The sequence below is a fragment of the Ailuropoda melanoleuca genome, chromosome 2 (genome assembly GCF_002007445.2).
Source record: "Ailuropoda melanoleuca isolate Jingjing chromosome 2, ASM200744v2, whole genome shotgun sequence".
NCBI classification, from domain to species: Eukaryota; Metazoa; Chordata; class Mammalia; order Carnivora; family Ursidae; genus Ailuropoda; species Ailuropoda melanoleuca.
In genome coordinates this window covers 62535741-62562703 of record NC_048219.1, presented here as the reverse complement: position 1 = coordinate 62562703, position 26963 = coordinate 62535741, and the positions used below count along the sequence as shown (strand labels likewise).

The 26963-nt window shown below is 36.3% G+C and overlaps 1 protein-coding gene across 11 annotated transcripts in view; it reads left to right on the top strand.

Moving 5' to 3' along the window:
- The window catches only part of EVI5 (ecotropic viral integration site 5), a 201917-nt gene extending 176996 nt beyond the window's left edge, over window positions 1-24921 (top strand). For 4 of the 11 annotated variants that reach the window (XM_034653904.1, XM_034653902.1, XM_034653903.1 and 1 more), the window contains one exon: window positions 23748-24059. In XM_034653904.1, the coding sequence (XP_034509795.1) occupies window positions 23748-24059 (312 nt within the window). Of the gene's footprint in view, window positions 1-516; window positions 5348-16151; window positions 16162-16317; window positions 16524-23747 lie in introns of those variants that run through there. The other 7 variants (XM_034653911.1, XM_034653905.1, XM_034653901.1 and 4 more) reach the window with 5 other exon arrangements.
- The last annotated feature ends 2042 nt before the right edge of the window (window positions 24922-26963 follow it).

The window sequence follows — 26963 nt, the reverse complement described above, 5'->3', positions numbered from 1 at the left end:
TTGAGTACCCTCCATTGGTCAAGCATTGTGTCAGATACTTCATATTTATTATTCCTAACCCTCATAATAATCCCACATGATGGTAGTATTCTCAGTTGAATAAATATGAAAACAGATTCACAATAATTAAGTAACTTGCTGGGGTTATACAAGTAGTAAATGATTGAGCCAGGATTGAATCAAGTTTGGCCTGTCGTTTTCTCTGCTGTTTACAGACATTAGATTAGAAAATATGTCATCAATGTTTAAAAATCTAAAGAATGGCAATTAATGACAATATTTTAACTGTGTTGTTCCTCCCTGAAACGTTAATTTGCATACATCCAGTAAGTGAATTCTGCATTTGACCTCGCCACAGGAGCTCGGTCTCTTTCCCTGTTAGCATTGCAAGTGGAGATTTATCTTCACTTCCTGCGATTTACTGTGATCCATCCAAGTGCCTTCTCTGACTCCCAACACCTGTAGATCCTACCATCACCACCTAACTATGCTCTTAATTTTACCTACTTCACATAGGAATGTTTTAACGTGGAGCCTCTTACACTCTGCTAAGACCCTCATAGAAGCCACTGCGGAAACCCTTGCTGCTCCAGATCTGTCAAGAGCCTTGGTTAAATCCCACCCATCTGTACATCTTGTCTTCATGGCATACGTAGAAAACCTGGATCCCAGTTCAAGTCTCTCCTTATTCCATCTTCCCCACTTCATACATTCCCATCCATCTATGATCATACCACCTACTAGGCACTGTGTTTAGAACTAAAGGTAAAGATTGAAACACAACTCATATCCCTCAAGGGGCTCACAGCCTAATAACAGAGACCAGTGTTACAAATAAACGAATTGTAATACATAATGAAAAATATTGCATTATAGTAGTTACCATTACTCTGTGCCAGACACCATCCTAAATGTTATACTTACATTATTTCTTTTAATCTTCACAACACTCCTATGAAGTAGGTAGCATTGTTATTATTCATGTTTTACATGTAATGAAACTGAGGTTCTGGGGTATTAAATAACTCCCCATGGTCATACAGTAGTTAGTGATAGAAGTAGGATGTTATTTCAGACTATAGGACTCCAAGCCCATTTATGCACTTAACTACTGTATGCTATGCCTCCTTTGAAACATATAGGAATAAAATGGTAACAGCATCTGGATTGGGTTTTGAAAAATGAAAAGAAATTTGTCACGCAGATTGGACATCAGGAACATATAAGTCAGATACATAAACCAAAATTGTAGGTTCTAGGAATGAATAAGCCATGTGCTTTTGCAACATAGGTCTATCTTCTTACAGCTACTGACCACTGAAGACAAAGAATATTTTCTGAATGCCAGGAAAGGGAGCTAGAAAAAGGTAGAAAGTTATTCTTATTTAGAAGCTAAAAGAAATACTCAAGACTCATGTAGGTATAGACATACTGAGAAGTATAGTCTTATGGTTCAGCCAAATTACCACTTGACTAGGCTTCTCTGGGCCCTTTGGAGTCTTGCTGCCATTTACAGTATTATTTTTTAGGAAAATGCATACTAAACAGCTGATTTGAAAATGTTTTTAGATATAGATTATGTTTTCACTTGTTCTTGATGGTGATACGTTCTGGTGGATGTTGTAGGAATAGGTAAATTTATTCCAGTCTAAAGATAATTCATTTATGCTAAAATTAATTTTTTTTATTAAACAGCTTTGCTGAATTTTTATAATGTCATAATAGTTTTAATGTGCTTTATGTCCTTAAAAATCTCACAAAAGTAATTCTAGTTATATTTGCTTAGTAAGTTTTCTGTGTAGAGCAAGTTTTCCCTTTTTTCATTAAGCTTTCTAGTGGTAGTTGCTAAACTGGGTGTAGATACTTTGGATGATTATTTTAATCTTCACAATTACCCTGTGAAAATTATTATTCTCATTTTATATCTCAGAGAGGCTAAATAACATATCCACAGTCACATAATCAGTAAGCAGCAGAAGCTTGAAGCAGGACTTTCATTTGACTGTGATGTATTAAACTTAGAAAGAAGTAAAACCAAAACAAACTATATCTTTGTAAAAAGAGGGAAAAAAACCTTAAGAGCATTTTGGTTCATTAATAAATACCCTGCCTTGTTCTAGATATAATAAAGCAAGTTTGTAAATGATGCAGATAGCCAACTACAATTTTGTGAGACAAAGGAAAGAAAACTATAGGAATGTAATATGGAGCCATGAATAAGACCCATACAAAAATGCATACCACAGGAGTATCTATATATTTCTTGTAAGTGGACCTCAAACTTGGCTCTAAGGTTTTCAGCAGTTAACACAAAAAAAGGGGAAACCTGGTCACTTTCAACATGTCAGAGTGAATGTATAATGAAGACAGACCAATCGGTTAGGAGAGCCACAACTATTTCTGATGGTGAGACGAAACAGCAGTTTCTTCATTGCTGATTTGTGAACACAACCTTCTAGTATGATCAGCTATTATAGACCAGCTATTATCCTTGTTTAAAGAACAAACTCTTTAAAGACTTTTGATAGAAGTACAACATGGGAGTACCCAGGTGACAAGTTTAAAGCTCAGTAAATTATCACAAAGTGATCACAGCCATTAACTAACACCCACGTCCAAGAAATAGACTCAAAGCCACATTCATACTCTCTCGCAACCACTACTCCCTCCTCTTCAAAGACAAACATGATCTCAACTTTAATACAATAGTTTAAGTTTTTGAATTTTATATAAGTGGCTGTTTATAATATATATTCTTTTGTGTCTTGCTTCTCTTGCTTAAAATTGTGAAATTTAACCATGTTATTTTAAAATGTAGCTATAGATTATTCATTCTCATCACTGCATAATTTTCCTTTGTATAAATATACTACAATATATTTCTCTTTTTGTTGGTGAACATTTGAATTATTTCCAGTTTAGTCTGTTAAGAACATTGCTGCAAGTGGTTATGCCATTTTACACTCCATGAGCGCTGAAGACATTCTTATTCTACATCCTCATCAACATGCAGGATTGTCTGTCTTTATCTAATTTCAGTCATTCTTTGGCTGTGAAGAGGTTTCTCATTATGGTTTTAATGTGTACGTGAGTAACTTTTCCCCCAGCATATAGAGCAATGTTGCCATGTAATAGACACTCCGTGGAGAAAAAAAAAATTGACTAAATAAATGATTTCAAAAGGCTTTGCTAATAAGGTAACATAAAAGCTGTGATAGGAATGGTAGGAAGCTTCCTGATGTGCAAAAATCAGTGGAAAGAACATTCCGGGCAGAAGAAACAACTAGCACAAAGACCTTGGGGGAAATGTAGTGGACTTTGTGAGAATCATACTAATGTGGCTGGGGTATAATGCAGGGTGGGGAAAAAATAGCATGAGATAAGATTAAAGAGGTAGTTGAGGTCAAATCCTATATAGCGCTTTATAAGCTAGGATAAATAGATGTGTTTTATTCTTGGTTCAGTGGGAAGGCTTTGGATGGTTTTAAGCAAGGAGTGATGTGATCTGATTTGCCCTGCCTGCTATATGGTGAATTGACTGTAAGAGAGCAAGAATAGAAACAGGGAAATGGAGGCTGTTATAATAGTCTAGGTAACAAAGGGTTTAGAAGGATGGGAGAAGTGGAATGTATTAAAGATATGTTTTAGAGGTTGAGAACTTGCTGATGGATTGTATGAGGGGCATAAGATAAAATAGTGACTCCGGAGATTCTTGGCTTGACATCTGAGTGATTGGTTGGTGCCATTTACTGAAGTTGGGAAGGGTAGAATACCAGGCGCTCTGTTTTGTTTACATTAAAATTGAGATTCCTATTAAACATTAAAATGAAAATATGAGGTGGGCAGTGGATATGTGTGAGGTTCTAAAAAGATGTTGGGGCTAAAAATAGGTATAGTAGTTATTGGCATATAAATGTTATTCATAGGTTAAGGGAAGGGGTTCTACAAATAAGTTTGTGGCACTTCTGACCTACAAGATCAAGATAGCCAATAAAGGAGATCAAAACTACCAGTGAGATGGGAGGGAAACTGGCACCTGTTGATAGAGGAGCCCCAGAAAGGAGACTTTCAAGAAGGGAGCATTTCAACATAGTTATTTTAATTAGATTATAAACTCCCCTGGTCCTTTTGAAGAATGAATGTATTAAGAAAGATATCTTTAGCATTTTTTTTTACCACTTATCAGAGAATGATGGATGATTTATGAAAGAACTTGACAGGAGGAATTGTCAGTCACTGAACAATTACTGAGACCCCCTTCCTGAAGAACTTAAAGAAATGTAAGCTATTTCAGGACAAAGCTGGCCAAAAAACAAAACAACATAAAACACTATTATAGGATGCTATAAATAATACACAACCCAGGTAAATGAAGCCAACTTTCATTTTAAGGATAGCCTTTGTGCTCATTCCCAGTACCCAGAAGGTCTTCTGTCATCCTGTCTTCTTTGTTGAGGAGACAGTTTTTTAAGCCATCATATGTTACAAGAATCTTCTTTTATTTCTACCAGCCAAGTACAAAATTAGGAGTTTGAGTAAATAAAAGGAAATCTAAAGAAAGCCCATTCCGAAGTTTGCCTTAGAAAATGTTCATACGTTGAGTGTTCTTTTTTAAATTCTGAAAACTGTTTATGTATGCTTGAGCTATAGATTTAGTAAAATATCTACCAAGAAGTATTTTGAGTGTCCTGACCATTATTAATATGTTTAATATGTATACTGACTTGTTATTAAACTAGAATTTTTGAAATGAGGAGCTTTTGGGATCAAGTGACAGACTACCCTTTTGTAACTGTGGATCTTTTTTTCCTTGCTCTACATTCCCAGTTTTAAAGTAGTTAATAAAATCACTTGAATTTGAATTTAGTTTATTTTATTTTTTAGAAAAGATTTTATTTATTTATTAGAGAGAGAGATAGCAAGAGAGAGCACGAGCAGGGAGGAGAGGGAGAACCAGGTGCCCACTGAGCCACCCGGGTGCCCCGAGCTTGAATTTAAAGACTTAAAGAAACTTAAAGACTCTGGGGTGCCTAGGTGGCTCAGTCGGTTAAGCATCTGCCTTCAGGCTCAGGTCATGATCCCAGGGTCCTGGGATGGAGCCCCTCGTGGGGCTCCCTGCTCAGCGGAGAGCCTGCTTCTCTCTCTCCCTCTGGTGCTCCCCCTGCTTTGTGCTCGCGCTCTCTCTCTCTGTGTCAAATAAATAAATAAATAAATCATACAAAAAAAAAAGAAAAAGACTCATTCAACATTGATCTTCATCTAGGCATTAAAATCAGAATGTTAAAGGTAGAAAAGAGCTTAGTAATTTGGCTCTAATTATTGGAAGTTATTTTTTTCTCTTTATTTCAGACTAAGTAATATTTTTGTTTTTTTTAACTGTATGCTTATTCTGTATTGACTGTTTCTTTTTTTTTTTTTTTTTTTTTTTTAAAATTTTTTTTTTTTTTTTTGNGAGATAGAGACAGCCAGCGAGAGAGGGAACACAAGCAGGGGGAGTGGGAGAGGAAGAAGCAGGCTCACAGCAGCGGAGCCTGATGTGGGGCTCGAACCCATAACGCCGGGATCACGCCCTGAGCCGAAGGCAGACGCTCAACCGCTGTGCCACCCAGGCGCCCCTGTATTGACTGTTTCTACCAGTCTTTATTTCCTTTTATTTCTTTTATTTTTTTTAAAGATTTTATTTATTTGAGAGAGAGAGAATGAGAGCGAGAGAGAGCTCGAGAAGGGGGAGGGTCAGAGGGAGAAGCAGACTCCCTGCTGAGCAGGGAGCCTTATGCAGGACTCCATCTTGGGACTCCAGTATCATGACCTGAGCCAAAGGCAGACACTTCATTGACTGAGCCACTCTGGCACTCACTTTATTTCCTTTTAAATCTTTCAAAACCCCAAGTATATTTCCTAGTTTACAGAGGATAACCTAAAATAGAATTGACATTTTTACAAACTGCACTGATAGCAACAGTGTATTGGTGGGGCAGAAATAAGGAACAAATAGTGTTTTCTTTTGTATTGATGTCTGTTGATAATTGAATCTTAATTTTAGGATTATTGTTTTAAAAAATTTCAATACATGGAGTTATAAGCTTTCATGCATATTGTTATAGTAAAAAGTGCCCAGTTCCCCAGCGTGGCTGCTGCTTAATAAAAGAATATATTCCCTTAAATTTTTTTTTCTCTAGTTAAAGCAATGTGAAGTATCATGCGGGAGTTCACACAAGCCTAACTACAGGAAAACTTTTTTTCTGCTGCCAAAAGATCTTATGTAGATAATGAGAGATCGTATTTGTGCTCCTATGAAAATTGCTTTAAGGCTCTTCAAATTAAATGTTTAGCTCTGGGTGCCTGGGTGGTTCAGTCATTTAAGTGTCTGCCTTTGGCTGAGGTCATGATCCCAGGGTCCTGAGATCAAGCCCCACATTGGGCTCCCTACTCAGCTGGGAGCCTGCTGCTCCCCCTGCTTGTGCAATATCTTTCAAATAAATAAACAAAATCTTTTTTAAAAATGTTTACGACTGATTTTAAATCTTAAAACCGCCATTCATAGATATAAATTTCATTCTTAATGACTTCTTTAAATTGGTGTGGTTATTCCTATTCCTCTTACATGTTCCATTTTAATGACATCTTTATTTTTTTAAATTTTATTATGTTATGTTAGTCACCATACAGTACATCATTAGTTTTTGATGTAGTGTTCCATGATTCATTGTTTGCATATAACACCCAGTGCTCCATGCAATACATGCCCTCCTGAATACCCATCACCAGGCTTACCCATCCCCCCATCCCCCTCCCCTCTAAAACCCTCAGTTTGTTTCCCAGAGTCCATAGTCTCTCATGGTTCATCTCCCCCTCTGATTCCCCCCCTTCATTTTTCCCTTCCCTCTCCTAATGTCCTCCATGCTCTTCCTTATGTTCCACATGGAAATGAAACCATATGATAATTGTCTTTCTCTGCTTGACTTATTTCACTTAGCTAATCCCCTCTAGTTCCATCCATGTCGATGCAAATGGTGGGTATTCATCCTTTCTGATGACTGAGTAATACTCCATTGTATATATGAACCACATCTTTATCTGTTCATCTGTTGAAGGGCATCTCGGCTCCTTCCACAGTTTGTCTATCGTGGACATTGCTGCTATGAACATCAGGGTGCATGTGCCCCTTCTTTTCACTACATCTGTATCTTTGGGGTAAATACCTAGTAGTGCAATTGCTGGGTCGTAGGGTAGTTCTATTCTTAACATCTTGAGGAACCTCCATACCATTTTCCAGAGTGGCTGCACCAGCTTGCATTCCCACCAACAGTGTAAGAGGGTTCCCCTTTCTCCACAACCTCACCAGTATTTGTTTAATGACTAATTTAAATTAGTGTGAATATTCTCAATCCTCTTATATGTTCCATTTAATCTTGTATGGTTAATCTTACTTGAAGTCATAAGATTAAAAAACAAAACAAAACTGTACAGTGTACAATATTTCATGTCAGTAATATCACTGTGTAGAAGACATAAAGCTGAGATTTCAGATTCACATTTTTTTTAAGCCAGGCGTGTTCTTAAAGTTGATCTGGTTTTTCACTCGATAAATGAGGAAGCTGAGGGCATAAGAGTTAAGGGACTTACCCAAGGTTACACAGCTAGTTGGTGGCAGAGACGGAACTGCTCCCCAGGCATTCTGACTTCTGATCTACTACATCCCACTGCCTTACCACAATCCTGCCAGCCCATTTAATTGTCACACGTTAGATGTAGTAGGAGTTCCATAAGGGTTTAATTAAATTAAATTAATTACTTCTCTCAGATGGGAACCTAATCCTAGTTAGTAGAACTCAACTACCACCTAGTATTCTTTACTTTTCTTCCAGCATCAGGTTCTGGATTTCTCTTCCATCTGAAACTGGGGAATTGCTGTGACTTGACCCTTCAGATTCTACTTCAGTTTCCAGTACGTGCTACTAAAATCTTAACTTTTAAATATTAGATGATTTTCTGAAAAGAGGCAACTGAGATTTTCTAGCCAAATTTGACGTTCCCAGAAACATAGAACTAGATAAAAATAGCTAACCCAATTTCATATATATCTATTATTTAAGAAATACAAGCTTACCCAAGAACATAAATTAACTCAGCTATTCAATACATTCTGTTGCAACAGTCTATTTAACTTGTAACCAAACTTCCAGCAATTGTTTCTAGATTAATTTTTTAAAATCTCCAAGGCTATATATCTTTCCATTCATTCTTTGCCTCCAAAAAGAATATATAACACAGAGGAAAAACTATAATAATCCCACACGGGGTACCTTACTTTTTATTCAAGACTTTCAGACCACTTTCCAGTTTTATGCTATATTCATAGAAGGGGGCAGTGTTCAACCCAATTATGCCTCTATATATGTATCCTATTCCTACTATAGGTAAAAAAAAGATGTTTAAATTTGCTAATGAAAATATGTGTTTTTTATGATAATTTCATTGAATAACTGGAGTTGGATCCTCAGAACATGACAAAAAAGTTGGATCTGGTAGGAGGAGGTAAGGTGAGATAATGAAATCACTTAAAAAAGGAAAATTAAAAATAAAAAACAAGGTAAGAAAAGGAATTAGACCCTGGAGAAGATGAGATACGCAGGAAAGAAGCCTCTTAGGGGTATTCACTAGGGAAAGACAAGCCTCAGAAGAGTGAAGAGATTTTTAGGATGAAATCTGGGTGAGCAGCCAGTTTAGATGACATAGAATCAATCAGAAATGAGGGATGTGAATCTGGTACTCAGAATTAAAGGACCAAATAAATAACCTTGAGAGACAGTGTTCCACTGGCCAAGGAACAGGACTAGTTAGAATTGTAAAGTCAGACTTGGATACAAAGCTGTGTCAGGTTATTTTTCTGATATTGTGCAGATGCTATGCAAAGTACAGTGTAGTCTTACTCTCAAGGAATTTACAGTCTGATGGGGAAAAGTGGAAGTTAATTTAACAAAGACTGTATGGTTGATACTGATAGTGAGTATACTTAATAGTTCAGAAATGGGAGATAACACAGCACATAATTTTGTTTATTTTAAGTAAGAGTTGTTTTACTCTCCTGATGCTTAGGGACCAGCTAACCTGTGAGCTCCTTGATGGCAAAGATTGTGCCTTATTCAGCCTTTTATTTCTTAGAGTCTTTCAAAAATCCTAATACAGTACTATGAACTCATGGATTCAGTCAGTTCTCTTGGTATTCAAATGGTCCTCAATTTGACCAGTGGAAACTCTTTCAAGTATCTCTCTCTCTCTCTTTCTTTCTTTTTTCTTTTCTTTCCTTTTCTTCTCCTTTCTTTTCTTTCTTCAACTAGTATCTTTTTTTTTTCTACAACCGCATTAGTCTTTGAGCACTTCTGTGTTTTCCGATACTAAGTGGCAAGGGTTTCTGTTTGTTTTGTTTTGTTTTGTTTTTTTTAAGATTTTATTTATTTATTTATTTATTTATTTATTTATTTATTTATTTATTTATGAGAGAGACACACAAAGATAGCGACAGAGAGCACAAGCATGCAGGAGCAGGGGAGGGCAGAGGGAGAAGCAGACTACTCGCAGAGCAGGGAGCCCGATGCAGGGCTCAATCCCCCAAGACCCTGGGATCATGACCTGAGCTGAAGCCAGACGCTTAACCAACTGAGCCACCCAGACACCCCACTAAGTGGCAAGTTTTTAAATAGAACTTTACAGTTAACAAGAATAGCTAGATTTTCAAATGTGTTGTAGTGAGACAATGTCTATTAGTACTAATCTATAAATTGCTTAATAAGTGGTTCCAACAATTAGATTGGAAATGTAAATCATAAAAAACCACTTAAGGGAACTGGATGTCAAATACCACTTAAGTTATGAGAAGTAAAGGCAGATGATAAGCAGTTCTTTTTTTTCTTTTTTTAAGATTTATTTATTTATTTTAGAGAGAAAGAGTGGGAGAGGGCAAGTAAGGGGAGGGGCAGAGGAAGAGGGAGAGAGAAAATCCTCAAGCAGACTCCTTGCTGAGCATGGAACCCGACTCAGGGCTCGATTCCAGGATCCTGAAATCATGACCTGAGCTGAAATCAAGAGTCAGCCATTTAACCAGCTGAGCCACCAAAATGCTCCAATAATAAGCATTTCTTAAAGGAACTAGAACTAACTATGACGCCTATAGTGACAGGTGTTACAGTTGCTTATAGCAGTTCTTAAATAGATTTCATTGAATAAGGATAGGAGAGACTTAACTCCATTAGCATTCCCATGAAAACACAATTTAATAGCATATTCTTCGATCTTAGACGTGAGAAAAATAAAATATAAATGCTTAAAACTATTTCAGGGGTGCCTCGGTGGCTCTGTCAGTTAAGCCTCTGACTCTTGATTTCAGCTCAGGTCATGATCTCAGGGCTGTGAGATTGAGCCCCACGTTGGGCTCAGCACTGGACGTGGATCCTGCTCAAGAGTCTCTCTCTCCCCTGAAATGAATTATATGGTTAACAGTTGACTTACACCACACACAAATAAACCATACAATTTTTTTTTAAAAAAACCATTTCATTAAATGTATGATACCAATAAGATTTTAATGTGACTACAGTATTAGATGCACTTGTTAACATTTAAGTGAAACTAATAGGATATGCTTAAAGATTTCATTCAGCCTGATTTGGGCAACCAAATGAGCTACAGTTTTTAAGTCCAGTGAACTTATTCATATACTCAGGTTTCAAGACTTGTGAATTCATTTTTAAAATTTTTCATTTATTCAAAAGCTGATTATTCTGGGGCTCCTGGGTGGCTCAGTTGGTTAAGCATCTGACTCTTGTTCTCAGTTCGGGTCTTGATCTCAGGGTCATGAGTTCAAGCCCTGTGTTGGACTGCATGCTGGGTGGGGAGCCTATTTTAAAACAAAAACAAAAACTAATTATCCCTACTCTTCATCGAACTCTTCCTTTCTCTTTTCATTATCATGCCAGTATTTCTAAACACATCCATAAAAGGGAGAAGAGGGAAAAAATTATAGATATATGTGCAATTTATCAAATTCTTAATAACAGTTCTGGATTTTTTGTTTAATTTGATGGTTAGTTTGTTTCAGAATTTTGTGACTTTGTTCTTTGAAAAAAAGAACTTACTACACATGGTTGAGAAACTATCATTTTTTAACAGTGGGCTTAGAGTCAGGAGACCTGGATCCTAGGCCTGGTTCTACCACTGATTTACTGTGTGCCATTAGGATGCCAACTTACTTGATATATTCATTCAGTCAGTGAGCATTTAGACATCATTTAGCTCCCAAGCATGCCTCAGGCCTTGCCTCATTTGTTGCATCCTAAAGCAGTCATGCTAAATAACCTTTAACGTGCTTTAAACCATCCCAGTCCTGTGCTGGTATCTAAAAGTCATTGTCCCACTTGTGAAGGAATTCAGACTGGTAGGGAGAACAGTCTGTATGGACAGTGGTGTGGTAGAACCACATGGCACTGTGGCCTAGAAATGTATCCAAAAATCTCTGGGTGTGGGGCTACCTAAACTATGTCAGAGGAGGAGTAGAAAATAGCGAGGAGAAGGAGAGTAGAAGAGTATTTAGGCAGAGAAGCCATCATATGCAAAGGTTTGGAGGCAAATAAAGAGCTCAGAAAGGAGAGAAAGAAGGAACAGCTCTAAAAGTAACAGGGAAATCAGTAGAGGGGGCACTTCTGAAACTGGAGACTTGGCCTGATCAGTTTGCTTGTCGTGTGTGCTTCTGAAAATAGCATTCAGAGAGATTGATCTGATGGTGAGGGTAAAGCTTTCTTAATCAAACAAGAGGAAATCCATAAAATAGAGTCTTCTTCCTTGATATGTTTTGAGTTATATTCTCATTAAGACCTTGGCCCAAACGATGCATTTGGGAGCCAATATGAATCTTTTCAGTTTAATTTAGATGTTCTCTTCCTATTATACAAACAACCCAATACTTCCCACTTGTTTTGTAGTGCTTTATATTCTTAAATCTAAAAGTCCAGTTTCTTCAGCTATGCCAAGATTTTGAAATATAGCCAATCATTTTTAAAACCTTACTTTCTTTTGCATCAAGTAATTCAGCTTTAAAATGCTAACTTTTAAAAGAAATAGTAACATAGTATTGATGTTTTTTCAAACTAGGAACATTTGTAAATGTGACACTAAGTGTCAACTAAAAGAGAATTGGTAAAAGATGAACTAGCTCCCTCAGATTTACAAAAACTAAAAATTTTAAATTGTGGTTGGAAGTCTTTAGTGTAGTAAATCATGTGCTTTTCATGAACCCTATCTCACAGATGCAGTTGGACTTCAGATAATCAGATTTTCACTCCCCACGAACTGGACAGCTAAAAATGTCATACCAATAATATGTGTCAGAGACTTAGTGCTACTTTGCTGCCTGTCTGATTTAAGTTGTTGTGGTCAGTCTGAGGAACCTGTGATATGATAAGATAGCATTCATGAGGTCATGTGGTTTGCAAGTGCCCAATCTTAACTAAGCAGCCTATGAGCACCTCAGAATGAGGAAGAGAGGGATACTAACCTTTTCTGTTTGAAAACTCATTTTGTGTTCCCTGACAAAATAGTGTAGGTCTGTGTCTATATGTGTATATTATGTATTTTTTAAATTATTTTTCCATCAGGAGTTAATTTTAGTTTCTGGAAAAAACTGAGTGCTACAAATGCATTCATCTCCTTTTACTTAATACTTCTGTCTAAAGCATTAAACTTTCTACTGCAAATATTTTCTGCATATTAAAGTGGAGTTGGAGAAGCTAGCCACCACTTCTTTTTTTCTGTTGAGGAAAAAATTGGATGTTGAAGATTACAGTTCAGTGGTTTTAGTATATTCAGAGTTGTGCAGCCATTACCACAATTTTAGAATGTTTTTATTACTTCAGAAACTAATACCATTCCCATTAGCAGTCATTCCTCATTTCCCCCAAGCTCCCTTCCTCCAGCCCTAGGCAACCACTAATCTACTTTCTGGCTCTATAGATTTCCCAGTTCTGGACATGTAAATGGAATTATACAATATGTGATCACCTGTGACTGGTTTCTTTTATTAGCATAATGTTTTCAAGGTTCATTCATGTTGTAGAATGTATCAGTACTTCATTCCTTTTTATTGCCTAATAATATTCCATCAAATGGGTATACCACATTCTAGTTATTTGTTTATTGGTTGATGGACATTTGGGTTGTTTTCACCTCTTGACTGTTATAAATACTGATGTAAGCATTCATGTACAAATTTCATTGTGACCATATGTTTTCGTTTGTCTTGAATGTTACTTACTAGTGGAATTGCTGGGTCATGTTGTCACTCTATGTTTAATCGTTTGAAGAACTGCCATACCGTTTTCCAAAGCAGCTGTACCATTTTACATTTCCACCAGCTGTGTATGAGGGTTCCAATTTCTCCACATGCTTGCCAGTACTTCATATTATCTCTCCTTTTTGTTACAGCCATCCTAGTAACTATGAATGTCATCTCATTTTGGTTTCGATTTGTGTTTTCCTGGTGGCTAATGATATTGGGCATTTTGTCATATGCTTATTAGCCATCTGTATCTTCTTTAGAGAGAGATTTACTCAGATCCTTTGCCCGTTTCATAATTGGGTTATCTTTTTATAAAGACTTCTTTATATATTTTAGATATATAAGTCCCTTGTCAGATAAATGATTAAAATTTGGGTAATTATATAGACTGATAAAACATATGATTTAGCTTTAGAGAGAAGAATGATTCCTCTTAACAGGTCAACCCAGATAGAAAAGAAGTACTTCGTTTTGATGAGGATGTTTTGCTAAACATTTGAATTTTTTCAGTGCTTCAGCTGAAGGTTAAATCAAATGAAATGTACTTTGATGTAGCTTTAAAAGTTCAGAGTGAAACAAGTGTGAAGTGATTTATTTCCTGTAATTGGTCATAAATTTACATAGAAGCTCATATATTCCTAACCTCATCACCATTGACATTAGAGTACCTTCTAAATAATGTTAATGGTTTCAATTTTATCAAGATGTGTCAGCTGCCAGGAAGAGTCCAATGCAGTTTCATTTTGTTTGCCGTAGTATACTGGATAAATCTAAGTATATACTATAGAAAGACTAAGAGTTCTTTGTAAATGACTTAATTCTTCCCTTTCTCTCCTTCTCTAGTAACAAATGCACAGTATAAATTTCTTCAGTGCCAAACTTTCCTTTCCACCTTTTCCACTTATGATTGTGGGTACATATTTTTTCTTTGCTTCTAAAAGCGTTAGTTTTAACTATTGCATTTTATACATTTAACACAGAATTTGTATGTTTTTTAAATGTTAAGTGCTTTATCTGTTTTTTAAAAATAATTTACTTAGCTTAAAGCCAGAACCATTTTCAACATTGTCTATTTTATATTATTTCAAAAAAATTCTTGAATTTTTCAACTTAATCTACTTTTAAGTATTCTAGGTCTGAATTTTTGCTCCTGTCTATGTAATACAATGATCAAAAAGTCGTGACCTCCAATTGATTGCTTTTATTGGTTTCCTGTTCTGATTCACTGGAAATCTTTTGGCTTGTGTGCTTATGGCTAGTTTTAATCTTTGTCATGTGTACAATTCATTTTTGAAAGAAGCTAATAATTGAGAATTAATTTAGCACATCATTTCCCTTTTACATTTTGAAAACTGAGAAAACTATTAAAACTATTAGGTAAGGATTTCAACAAAATTACCGATTATACTTTGGAGAAAGAAAGCAAAGCCTCTAGAACTTAGAAATACAAATCTTTGTGATTAATGAATTTTATGTCCATCTTCTCATATAAAGTATAATGTATAGTTATTTAAAATTTTATATCTTATACATCACTTACAGAAATGTTACATTTAGCTTTAACAGCCATAGTTCAGTGTTTTACAAAGATTGATTATATAAACCCAAATGTACAAATAGGAGCTTTTATAATCTGATATGACTCAGTCTTGGAAACTTACTGCATCTGTTTTGCAGTTCTCTTGGTATCACATGACTCACTTAAATGGTTTAAACCCTGTCTAGTAGTGATCAAAGTTCATTTGGTTAGGGGTTTTTTTGGTGTGTGGATGACTTTTTTCCACTTTGTTGTGGACTGAATGTCTTTCAGAATATTCAGTGCAGCCCTTTTTATTCTTTTGAATCTCAGAAAGTGGTAGTTGTCAGTACAATTCAGCCTCCAGTCACACATGGGGGAAAATTTTTTTAACTTGAAATAATATGCATGGAAGCACTTTTAACTGTAAAACCTCATATAAATATAAGGGTTTATTATTAATTCTGTTACCCCTACACATTAAAATTGAGGAAGGATAACCTGTTGTGTCTCTTTAAAATCAACTGCAAAAATCAACCCAAACCTTTTCAAGTTACCAGTGTTCTATAATTACTGGAAGAAAGCAAACACATAGAGAACATGTGTACTCTATCCACATGGACACTACCCCAGGTGATCAAATTTCTCAGCACAGATTTCACTATTATTTATTAGGAAGTTATAGTTAAAGGCTACAAATCTCTAAAGCTATAACATTTCTCTGTTTTATGAAAGAAACTTTTAACCTGTAGAGGTTTAGCTAATGAAGTAGACTAATGAGAAATTTTTTAAATACTTGTGTATCTTTAATGATTATGAAGTCCTTTGGGCCTTCAGAATATTCATTCCCACAGGTTCTTCTCCCTGCTTTCAAATTTTACTGATAATCTTTATGTGAAATAGCTGTAATAGGTTTTAATATGTTTTTAGTGTTTGAATTTTTACTATCATGCAGTCAGAAACTCTGCTATTTCCTGTCAAAACCTACGTTCATCAGACTATGAACATGACAGTTTCCTGTTTTCTTATTAGCTATACTGCCTCTTGTGCTATATTCTTTATAAGTTATAAAGTATCTTAACACTTTATTTTTCTAATTACTAAATACTTTCTTTGGGTCAGTATTGTTGAATACATGCAGAGAAATCTTAAAATTCAATCTCTTTGAAGCTAGTGAGAGGTTAAGATTTTGTTAGCTCTTTAAGCTGTAATGAGTATGTCAGAATATCTTAAGTATTATTTGAACAATTTCTATATGTTTTTATTTCTTTACTCTGTCTCTTCATGCATAACATGATGAAGCAGTCCATATCAGGTAAGAAACAGTACATTATTGGAGTCTTATATGTTAGCGTGCCCCTCTGTCTTCTTATTGATATTCTTATTCAAAAAGGATGGATGAATAATTAGTACCAGAAGGCTTTCTCAAGAATCTTGTTATCTTTCAATGTAGTTCGTCTATATTTCTTAGGTGCCCACTCTTGCCAAATCAGAATGCTGAGTTCTGGGATACAAAAATGATTAAGAAACAGTCTCCATCATCAGAGGCTAACAGAAGAGGTAGAATATAAGTGCAGCAGCCATCCAGACAGTGCTGATTTTAAGTATTCACTTTTACTTGGAAAAAAACTTATCTATGAATAATAGCTCAAATATATATGTGTGTCAATCAATAAATACAGTATTAAAGTTTATGAAAGTATTAATGCCTATTGATGTATTAAATGTTATAAAAATTATTAAAGTGTTAATATTTTAAACTATTAATATCAAAATAATACCAGAAAACAAGAAATACTTTAAAATGTAAAAGAAGCAGTTTTTATTTTTTTGTTTTTTTGTCATTGGATTATTTGGGGGTTTTGTTATGGTGAGTGTTACTGCTTATCCAAACGGTCAGCTACAAATGAATTTGGAAGTATTTTTGAGAGATTTTATTGATGACCTTATTTTTTTAATGTGCATGTTTTTTATTGTGGAAATTTTTAAATGTTCACAAATGCAGGGAGAATAAGTTTAATGAACTTTGTGTTATCTATCACTGAACTCCAAATCTTTCTCCTTTTTTTGCTTGTTTTTAAACTGTTTTTTAAAACTACTTAAATGGAATCATACAGAATCTACTCTTTAGTATCAGGCTACTTACAAATGCCTGGGTGGCACAGTTGGCTAAACAACTGGCCTTTGGCTTGGCTGGTCCTGATCTCAGGCTCTTGAGATTGAGCCCTGCATTGGGCTCAGCAGAGTCTGTTTGAGTTTCTCTCTCTCGCTCTCCCTCTTTCCTCCCCCTCCTATAAAATAAATCCGTAAACCTTAAAAAAAAAAAAAAAAAGGTTTTCTATCAAGGGCCGTAAAGCTAGAACTATACTCCTAAGGTTAGACATGTTATCCTTGAAAAGGTGTAGTCTGTCACCTGAATATGAAGCTGATCCTCAGAATAAAGTTTGAATTTGAAAGTTGACATTTGCTAGGAGGAGGAGAAGAGAAGGCTCTGACTCTGTTTTATGAACACATGTTTTCTCACTTTGATATAAGCTGAGATGCTGAGATATCTAAAACTGGATGGTGTTCTTCAGTGATGAATCCCCTGAAACACCCCATGGGAACTAGATTTGAAATTAGATGGTGAAGGTGTCATATCTTAAAATATGTATTAGCCTCATAGTTTTATGTATTTTTATTTGCTTTTTTCCCCCTGAGTTAGTTGTGTGTCCACACCAGGCCATTGTATTTTTTTTTAATTTTATTTATTTATTTGACAGAGATAGAGACAGCCAGCGAGAGAGGGAACACAAGCAGGGGGAGTGGGAGAGGAAGAAGCAGGCTCCCAGCGTAGGAGCCTGACGTGGGGCTCGATCCCAGAACGCTGGGATCACGCCCTGAGCCGAAGGCAGACACTTAACCGCTGTGCCACCCAGGCGCCCCTGGGCCATTGTATTTTTAAAATATAACAGTGGCCAGTGTGATGGTGGCAGCAATAAATTAACAAGAACATCTTATGTTCAAACTTATTTATCCTTACCAAATTTTCTTAACATGATCCTAATATAGTAAATCCCTAAATATGATCTATTTAGAGCAGTGTCTCTCAGCATGTGATCTATGGATCATCCTATTCAGAACTCCCTGGAGTGCTTGTTTAAAATACTGATTCCTGAGTCCTACCTGCTGAATCCAGGTGTCTGAGAGGAGGGCCCAAGAATCTATATATTTTTAAAATAATAATCCTAGGTTGTTCTTTATACATAACACAATTTATTAATTACTGGTCTAGAGAATTAGGAAGTCAAAGGGTGCTGTTACCATCACCAACATTCTCCCAAAAGTAAGCACTCCAGAGTGACCTACTGAATTGAATAATGTGTGAGGTCATCTCTGTGGTAGTTTGTGGCTCTTTTAACTGATGTTTGGAAAATGGCAAATCTACTTAATACCTAAAGTAAGTTATTTTTAAATGCTACAGAACTAGAAGGCACTCATTAGAAGGAAACATTTTATCACACAATAAGCTCGTTTTTACTATTTTACATACTCATGTTTGAGAATAAAATAATTCGAAGGACAGAATTAGATTATGTATTATGTTTCTAAAACATCTTCTAGTTCAATAGGCTAACGTTATTTAAAAACCATATTTCAAGAGAGAGAGAAACAAACCAAGAAATAGACTCTTAACTATAGTGAACAAACTGATGGTTACCAGAGGGGAGGTGGGTGGGAGGGATGGGTGAAATAAGTGACGGGGATTAAGGAGTGCACTTGTGATGAGTGCTGGGTGATGTATGCAAGTGTTGAATCACCATATTGTATACCCGAAACTAATACAATACTGTATGTTAGCTATAGTGGAATAAAAAGAAAAAATCTCAACCATCCCAGCAGTAATCAAAGAAACAAAGTGATAATAATAGTGCATATTATGATGGAGAAGAATGTGTAATGGCCATGCTGGCCAAGGCTGGATATGATAGGCATGCTCAAATACTCCCAGTGGCAGAATAAAAGCTATGAAAATAAATGTGATCATATTTATCAAGAGAAAAAAACATAAAAATAAAAATCCTTTTTTGTTTGCTTCTACATAGCTAGGTGATGACAACACAGGAATCCACTAAATTATCCCCTGTATTTAAAATCTTTTTTAATAAGATAATTACAGTTTTTTAAATGTATGTTGGAAATTTTTTCTTAGAATTTTGAAGGTCTTGCTCTACTCTCTTTACAGTTGAGAAGTTTAATATCATTGTCATTCTTTTTTTTTTTAAGATTTTATTTATTTATTTGAGATAGAACCAGAGAGAGCACAAGCAGGGGGAGCAGCAGAGGGAGGGGGAGAAGTAGACTGCCCGCTGAACAAGGAGCCTGATGTGGGACTCGATCCCAGGACCCTGAGATCATGACCTGAGCTGAAGGCAGAGGCTTAACCAGCAGAGCCACCCAGGTGTCCCTATCATTGTGATTTGTAGTTTTTTATATAAACCATTTTTGGTTTTGGCTGGATACTTATCTTTTCTTGTTCTCAGTGTCCTAAAATTTCATTGTGAGGTACCATCACATAAGTCTACTTTTACCCTTCGTGATGGATACTTGAAAGGCTTTTTCATTCTCAAAGCTCATGTCTTTCAGGTCAAAGAAAATTATGTCTGGACCCTCTCTTAGAGTATCTGTGTTTTTTTGTTGTTTGTTTGTTTGTTTTTTACGTGGTTACAGTTTCTTCAGAGGAAATAAATGATTAATTTAAAGAGTCGTCTTTTCACCAATAGTCTGTTTCCTCCTCGTTGCCTTTTTTCCCCTGCTAGCATCTCTTAGATGCTTTTTTTTTTTTTTTTTTTTTCAAATATTTGACTCCCTGGTCAAACTTTAGGCCTGGGGAACTTAAAAAGCTGGCAGGAAGTTCTGAATGCCTGGATAGGGTTCGCTGACTATGAACTAGCTGAGACCCTTCTCTGGGGAAATCCCAAGATTCACCAGAGAAGAGTCTCTTTGCTTAAAATTCCAAAGAGTCCTGGTCCCTCTGTTCCCTTGGTGAATCTCAAAAGTACTTCCAGTCACATTCAGTGACTTTAAAACCTGTCTTAATTTCACCTAGAAAAATACTTTTTAAATCTTTTTCATGATATGAGTGTGTTACTGGCATTTCACAAAGTTTAGTTGTTTTGTTGTTGCCTTATAAAGATGTTCCAACAGTCTTTAACCAAAATTAGAAAATACAAGGGGCTGCAGAAGGGTACGCTAAAGTATGTGCGTGTGTATGTGTGTATGTATGTGTGTGTGTTTGTGTGTGTGTGTGTGTATATATATGTGTGTGTGTGTGTATGTACATTTCAAGAAAGAGAGTCAATAGCTTTTGTCAGATTCCTGATCCTATGATTGATTCAAACGAGATACCAAACAAAGCCAACCAAACAAAACGTTGCCTAGAGTAGTGGTCCATACCCTGGGATGTGCATCAAAATTATTCAGGTCTTTTGAACATATACATCCTGGATCCTACCCTATACCAGGAGAAAGTTTCAGGAAAAGGCATTTCAACAGACTGCTCCTTGTTTCAACCACCAAGTAGTAGATTTGGCTCCGAACAGCTTGGTTATACTACTGAAAATGGTATCCATTTCTGTATACTAGACACAGGCAGTTGTTCTTATTCAGAAGCACTTTTATTGTGAATAAGAGTTCCATTTCAGGTCAACCAACTCCCTTCTGACTCAGCCTCATTTGGTTTGAACAGAAGATCTACCACACTGATTCTCAAACTGAGGTATCACAATCTCCTGAGATGCTTGTAAAATTGCTTCACTCTTGGGGCACCTGGCTGGCTCAGTCAGTGGAGCCTGTGACTCTTGATCTCAGGGTTGTGAGTTTGAGCCCCACATTGAGTGTGCAGGTTATTTAAACAAGTAATAAATAAACTTGAAAAAAAAAAAGTTTCACTCTCAGATTTTGATTCCTTAGATCTGGGTACGGATTTTGCATTTTTAATAATCATCCTTGGTTATCCTGATGGAGATGATCAGTGGACCATATTTTGAGATATGCTAATCTCAGTGTGCTACCAATAATAATATCTGGGGAAGTTTCTGTTGGGAGTGTAGGGTTGAGAAAATTGGTTTTTGTTGTTGTTTAAATATAATTAGCTTCTAAAAGTCTAGTAATAGGATCAGCAGTACAGCTCTTAGATCCAGACACCCAAGACTTTGCATGTTAGAGGGGCCCACTTTTGGCCTTCCTCTATCCAAACCTCTCTTCACAGGATGAGGAGTCCCCCAGGACATCTTCACCTAAAGTTCAGCCCCTTCTAGACCACGTTATGGGTACTCAGTACCCTGGAATTCCTTGTGCAAATGTCCCCTTTCAGGTCATATACAGGCCTCCTTCCTCTCAGAACCAGTGTGCACACTCCTGGGTCTAAGAGATAACTAAGGGATAGCTTCCGTTTTACCAGAGAGTCCCTGACCTTCACCTTTTTCTTCTCCAAAATTCCTTTATGTTATTGCTATTCTTTATTAGCAGTTCTCAAAGAAGCTTTAGTTGCATCCCCTCTGACACTGAGGAAATGACCCTCCACCTAGAGTTAGTTTTATGTAATATTTGAGGTCACTTATTACATCTGATAAGAGGCTGCAGTTTTTTAATTGCAATAAAATTTGTTAGAGCTACAGCTTTCCAAACAATTGGGAAGTTGTGGTTCCCCTGCCTAATCCTTTGGTAACAGCCAGGGAAAAGGAAAACACGTGTTCCATATTATTTCTTCAAAAGGATCTGGGAAGAAAAGAAAGGAAGAGATTAACTGACTTAATCTAACACTTGGAGCTATAAATCGTGTGTTGCAATGTGGTGATAGGATGTTGCATCAGAACGTGGCAGTTGAAGTAATGCAGTGGGTATCACAGCTATGGGGAGGTCCTTGTGCTCTGTGCCCTTTCCCAAAAATTTCAACTCTGAGTTTAGATCCTTTCTGCCCTGCCAAGGGAGACGGTGTTACTTAAGTTACATTGTACCTCACTGTAATTTTGTTCCCTTGGCCGAGGGCATAGGGATTTCTTTATGGTTGAAGGTTTGCCTGAGGGAGACATCACTGTACGAGTCTCAGCATCCTTTTTGTTTCCCGTTGTTCACACACCAGCAGGAAAGTGCTGACGTTTCTTCACTTCTTCCTGGAAGTCTGTCAGGAAAGCTGGCAGGTGTCTGGCAAGGCCGTAATGTCTTTACTTTCAGAACCGTTAGTTTTGAAAGTATATGTAATATTTCCTGACTATTTCACACAAGCTTTATCTTAAGATTTGAAAGATAGTGAGTGACCAGGAATTTGTCCCTGAGAAACAAAGTTGAAGGTTAATAATAATGATAAGGGAAGGAGGCATGGGATCTATTTCAGCCAAATTCTTGCAAGTCAAAGTAGATTTTGGTAATTAGTTTTTCTCAATTATTGTTTGGTTGTTTTGTTTTTAGCCCTTCTGCTCTATTGTAGGAGAAAATTCATGGTGTGTAAGAGAAATTAAACAAGTGACAATATCAAAATTAAATTTCCTATTTAAAACCTAAGCTCTTGGGGCTCCTGGGTGGCACAGCGGTTAGGCGTCTGCCTTCGGCTCAGGGCGTGATCCCGGCGTTATGGAATCGAGCCCCATATCAGGCTCTTCCGCTATGAGCCTGCTTCTTCCTCTCCCACTCCCCCTGCTTGTGTTCCCTCTCTCTCTGGCTGTCTCTGTCTCTGCCGAATAAATAAATAAAATCTTTTTTAAAAAATAAATAAAACCTAAGCTCTTGAGGACGACAGGGCTGATGTCTCAATTACATGCTAGTAGAAGTGGTAGTATCCATGGCGGTGGGTTTGGAAGTTTAAGGTAACTTAGGCAAAGAAGTGGAAGATGATAGAAAGAAATCACCTTTAATCCTGAAAAAGCTGGTTTTGGAGAATGTGGTTTAGATTTGTGACAACAATGGGATTTTCATTGCTTAACTCTAGAATTAGTCAGACTTGCCCACCCAGTAACAGGTAGCATATGATGTCCACATGAAGGTTTGGCCATGTGAAACTCCTGGGATAGCCAGAACCTGGTTCTGAAAGGTGGAAAGAGAAGAGCAATAGCTGAGCAATACATGCCATTCCTCTCCCCTATTCCCTCATGAGAGAAGTCGCTCCTTCTCCCTGAGGAGGAGTAGGGGAGAGAAGGCAAAATTATATACTACTGGCATTCCTTCCATGCAGAAAGAAATCTCATTAGTGGGAAGAAACATTCCTGCCCTGAGTGAATGGTAGTGGTTTGGTGGTCTTGGGGATATTATGATAGGATGGAGACTCATAGCAAATGTTCATTATTTGTAAATGATTTTCATTATTATGGGGACATGCTCTTGAGACAGTGTATGTGACAGTTCAGAGTATGGTCTTAAAGTCCACATCTTCTAGAGGTGCATGCTGAAATATTTACAAAGTAAACTGATAGAATGTCTGGGATTTACCTCAGAGTAATCCAGGGATAGGAGGGGTATCATGTAACAGGATTGTCCATGATGTTAGTTGTTGAAATTAGGTGATGGGTACATGGAGTTCATATTATCTGTAATATAATGAAGGTTCAATTTGAATCTAAATTTTGCTATTAGCTATGTGTCCACAGCAAGTTACTCTACCTGAGTTTCCATTTCCTAATCTCTGAAATGAGGTTGATGAAATCTACCACATAGGACTGTGTGATAATTCAATTAAAATAGCAAGTTACATACCCATTACATAACACATAGGAGGCACATAAAAATTGGTGGTTACTATTTTATCTGGAAATGCCAAAAAAAAAAAAACCCAAAAACAACAAGGTATCTTCTTTCTTAAACGTTTGCTTTCTTGGTGTATATGTTTTCCCCTAGTTGAGTATATTAACTTGGATTTTGCTTTGACAGCTCAGGTGCCTAAAAGGCCAGAGGGTCTTCTCAGGCCAGCCTCCTTTTGATGGAATCCACATTGTCAACCATTTAATAGGAGATGATGAATCATTCCATTCCTCTGATGAAGATTTTATGGATAATTCCTTACGGGAAAGTGGCGTTGGTTTTCCTTTGCACAGAAAATCTGGCCCGATGTCTTTGGACCCCGCTGTAGCAGATGGTAGTGAAAGCGAAGCAGAAGACAGTGTGTTGGAGACCAGAGACAGCAACCAAGTGGCTCGAAAGGAGCAGCCCCCAAGAAGAGAGTCCTACTCAACCACTGTCTGACCATCACTGTGACCTAGACTGTGGAGTTTTTTAAGGGATCAGTTATCATATGATTAAGGGTTTTTGGAACATATCTGTTTCATATGTACATATGTATATACATATATATATATATATATATATATATTTTACAGTCTTATGCCTTTTTATCTTTGCCAAATCTTCACCACTGACTTACCATTGCCATAAAGTAGACTGGAATATGGTTAATGGGAAAAATAAGGTTCTAACAGTATTACTGAATATTAATGTTTCTTGTTTAGGAAATGCAATTTATATGTGGGAAGCATTTTGAAGTTCAGAACTATGGAAAATTGAATTTTCTTCAGACAAAACTGCTCTAGTGTAATATTTCATGCTCATTCAATAAATTGCATATTTATCAATTTGTTTCCAGGGCAGCTGTCTACAAACATTTGACCAACATATACATCTAATTTATCTTGTGTTTTTGTGTTGGTAGAGTGTTTTTGGTTTTTGAATTTTGGTTTTTCAGTTAAAATTACTGCTTTAGTAGTGGGCCACTGAAAGGTCCCAAATACAAAGCCTTTTTTCCCCCCATATAATTTTACAAATACGAATGATTGGTCATTTGTCTTGAGAGTTTTAAATTTTGTTTTAATTTCTAATTTTTATGTTCATATGATGCTTCCATGTGTTGCCTACTGGTGAGAGTAGTAGGTTAACTATAAATAAATTGGGGTTTTGTACGTATTTGTAAATCTACATCACCCACATTGAATATCATTTTATATGGAGAATGTACATGTTGCAAAATGACTGCCTTTAGCATTCTAAGAGGACTTCTGTAAATACTAGGTTAAAAGAAAATTGAAAATAAAACCAAACACTAATATTTTAATAGCTTTAGTATTTTGCTTAGCATTCAACACTTGCAGATTCATAAGTGAACTAATGCTTGTTCAAAAACACTATTGGTGACATATTTTACTTCATGTGTATATAACAAATTTTTTCATGATTAAAGGGGTTATAGCACATAATACTTAGTGCTAATATCTACTTAATATAATTTAAGCAATGGACTGAGGTCCAAGATATACAAAAATTATATCTGCAAATAACCTACGAACATTATCTTCAGATTATCTAGTTAATCCATAGATAAAGCCATAAGAATTCTTTCCTACCAGTTCTTCCTTTTTATCATCTAGACATTTTTTCTTGGAAACCTGAATGCCTGTAATTGATAAATTGGTGGAAACACCAAATTACACTTAGATTACGTAAAGATAACAAGAGTGTGTTAACTGGATGCTTTCCACTTCCATTTTCATCAGCAGCCTGTGAAAAAATAGCCTTCAAGGTTAAGAGGAAAGTCGAATTCAATATATATGGAGGTACAATTTTGCACAATATGTTGCATGCAAAAAAAAAAAAATTATATGACAGAATGGAGTAGAAAAGATAAAATCGTTTTGTGTCTAAAGCCAGAAGTTAAGCTTTATGGTACATAATGGACTAGGATTTTCCAGCAAGCCCTTTGTAGTTGTTTGCTTGAGAAACAAAATTGAAAATATGCCTGTTGTGTCCATATCACCAGGTTAAATTCTAGTGGTTAAGTAATTTACCTGTGGTTACAAGTTAGTAAGTAGCAGAGCCAAAATCTTAATCAAGATCTCTTGGACACCAAGTTGAAAAGGTTCAGCTAGTGAATTTCTCAATTCTCTGCTTTTCTGACAATTAATGTGATTTAAATGTGTTTCCTGAATTTATATAGATCTATATCTGTGTATAGATGTATCAACACCCATAAACTCTGCACAGCTCTACTAGAATCGTCTACTAGAATTGTCTGACTGGTGCTTTTAAGATTCTCTTTTGGGGTTCATTACTGTCGGCCTAGAGGCTGTTGATGCCCAGGTAAAATGAGATGAATCGTGGCCACACAATTGCTTTCACCCCCACAATAAGAAATCTATTGATCTAGACCAAGGGTCAGCAATAATAGTCCATGAGGCTATTCCAGCCAGCTTCTTGTTTTTACATGACCCACAAGCTAAGAGTGGTTTTTAATTTTTAAATAGTTGGGGGGAAAATAAAAAGGATAATATTTTGTGTCACATGAAAATTCTATGAAATTCAGTATTGATAAATAAAATGTTACTAGAGCTTACCCAGTGCTTATCCATTTACATATTGTTTATGGCTGCTTTCGTGCTACCATGGCAGAGTTGAGTAGTTACAACAGAGACCATAGGGCACAAACAGCCTAAAAATCTAGTATCTGGCACTTTAGAGAAAAAGTTTGCAGACCCTCTAAAATATTAAGTTTACATGTTAAGTTTGTCTCAGTAGAAGATCAAACTATTTGCTTTTGCTGTTGAACTAATGGTTTGGAAGACTAAAATTTCCTAGTGGATCTTAAACTCATAACTATTCAAAATGGAAAATGTTCCAGCTATTTTGTATTATGAAGTCTTTGATGCCAAAGACAAATGTGGAAGGACATCTCTGCCTTTGGAAATGGAGAAAGAAAGAATTCCAGAATGCCATCACTGCTCTTTCAAGCCGGCACGTTGACCTTTAGGGTATGCTTCAGTGAGCCGATTTTACATCTTTCTAGAATCATGTTTGAGTTCTAAATTTGAAAGATATTCTTAGAGAATTTCCTATTTACTGTTTTCTTGTTAGGAATTAGGTGTTAAAAGAATCATGGTAAGTAAACCTTAATCCATTGATATTCTTGTAATTTGGACAATGGAAAAACTAGAAACAACAATTGTCTCATTCAAGAGCTTTGATTCAAATACTCCATTGAAGGGTTTAGAATCTTCCTGGTTTTTAGGATCAACAGGGTACTATGCCCTGATTTGACATTCAAATTAAGACTTCTGAGGTATTGGAAAGTGTTCTCTTGATAGATTTTATTTAATCCCTGAT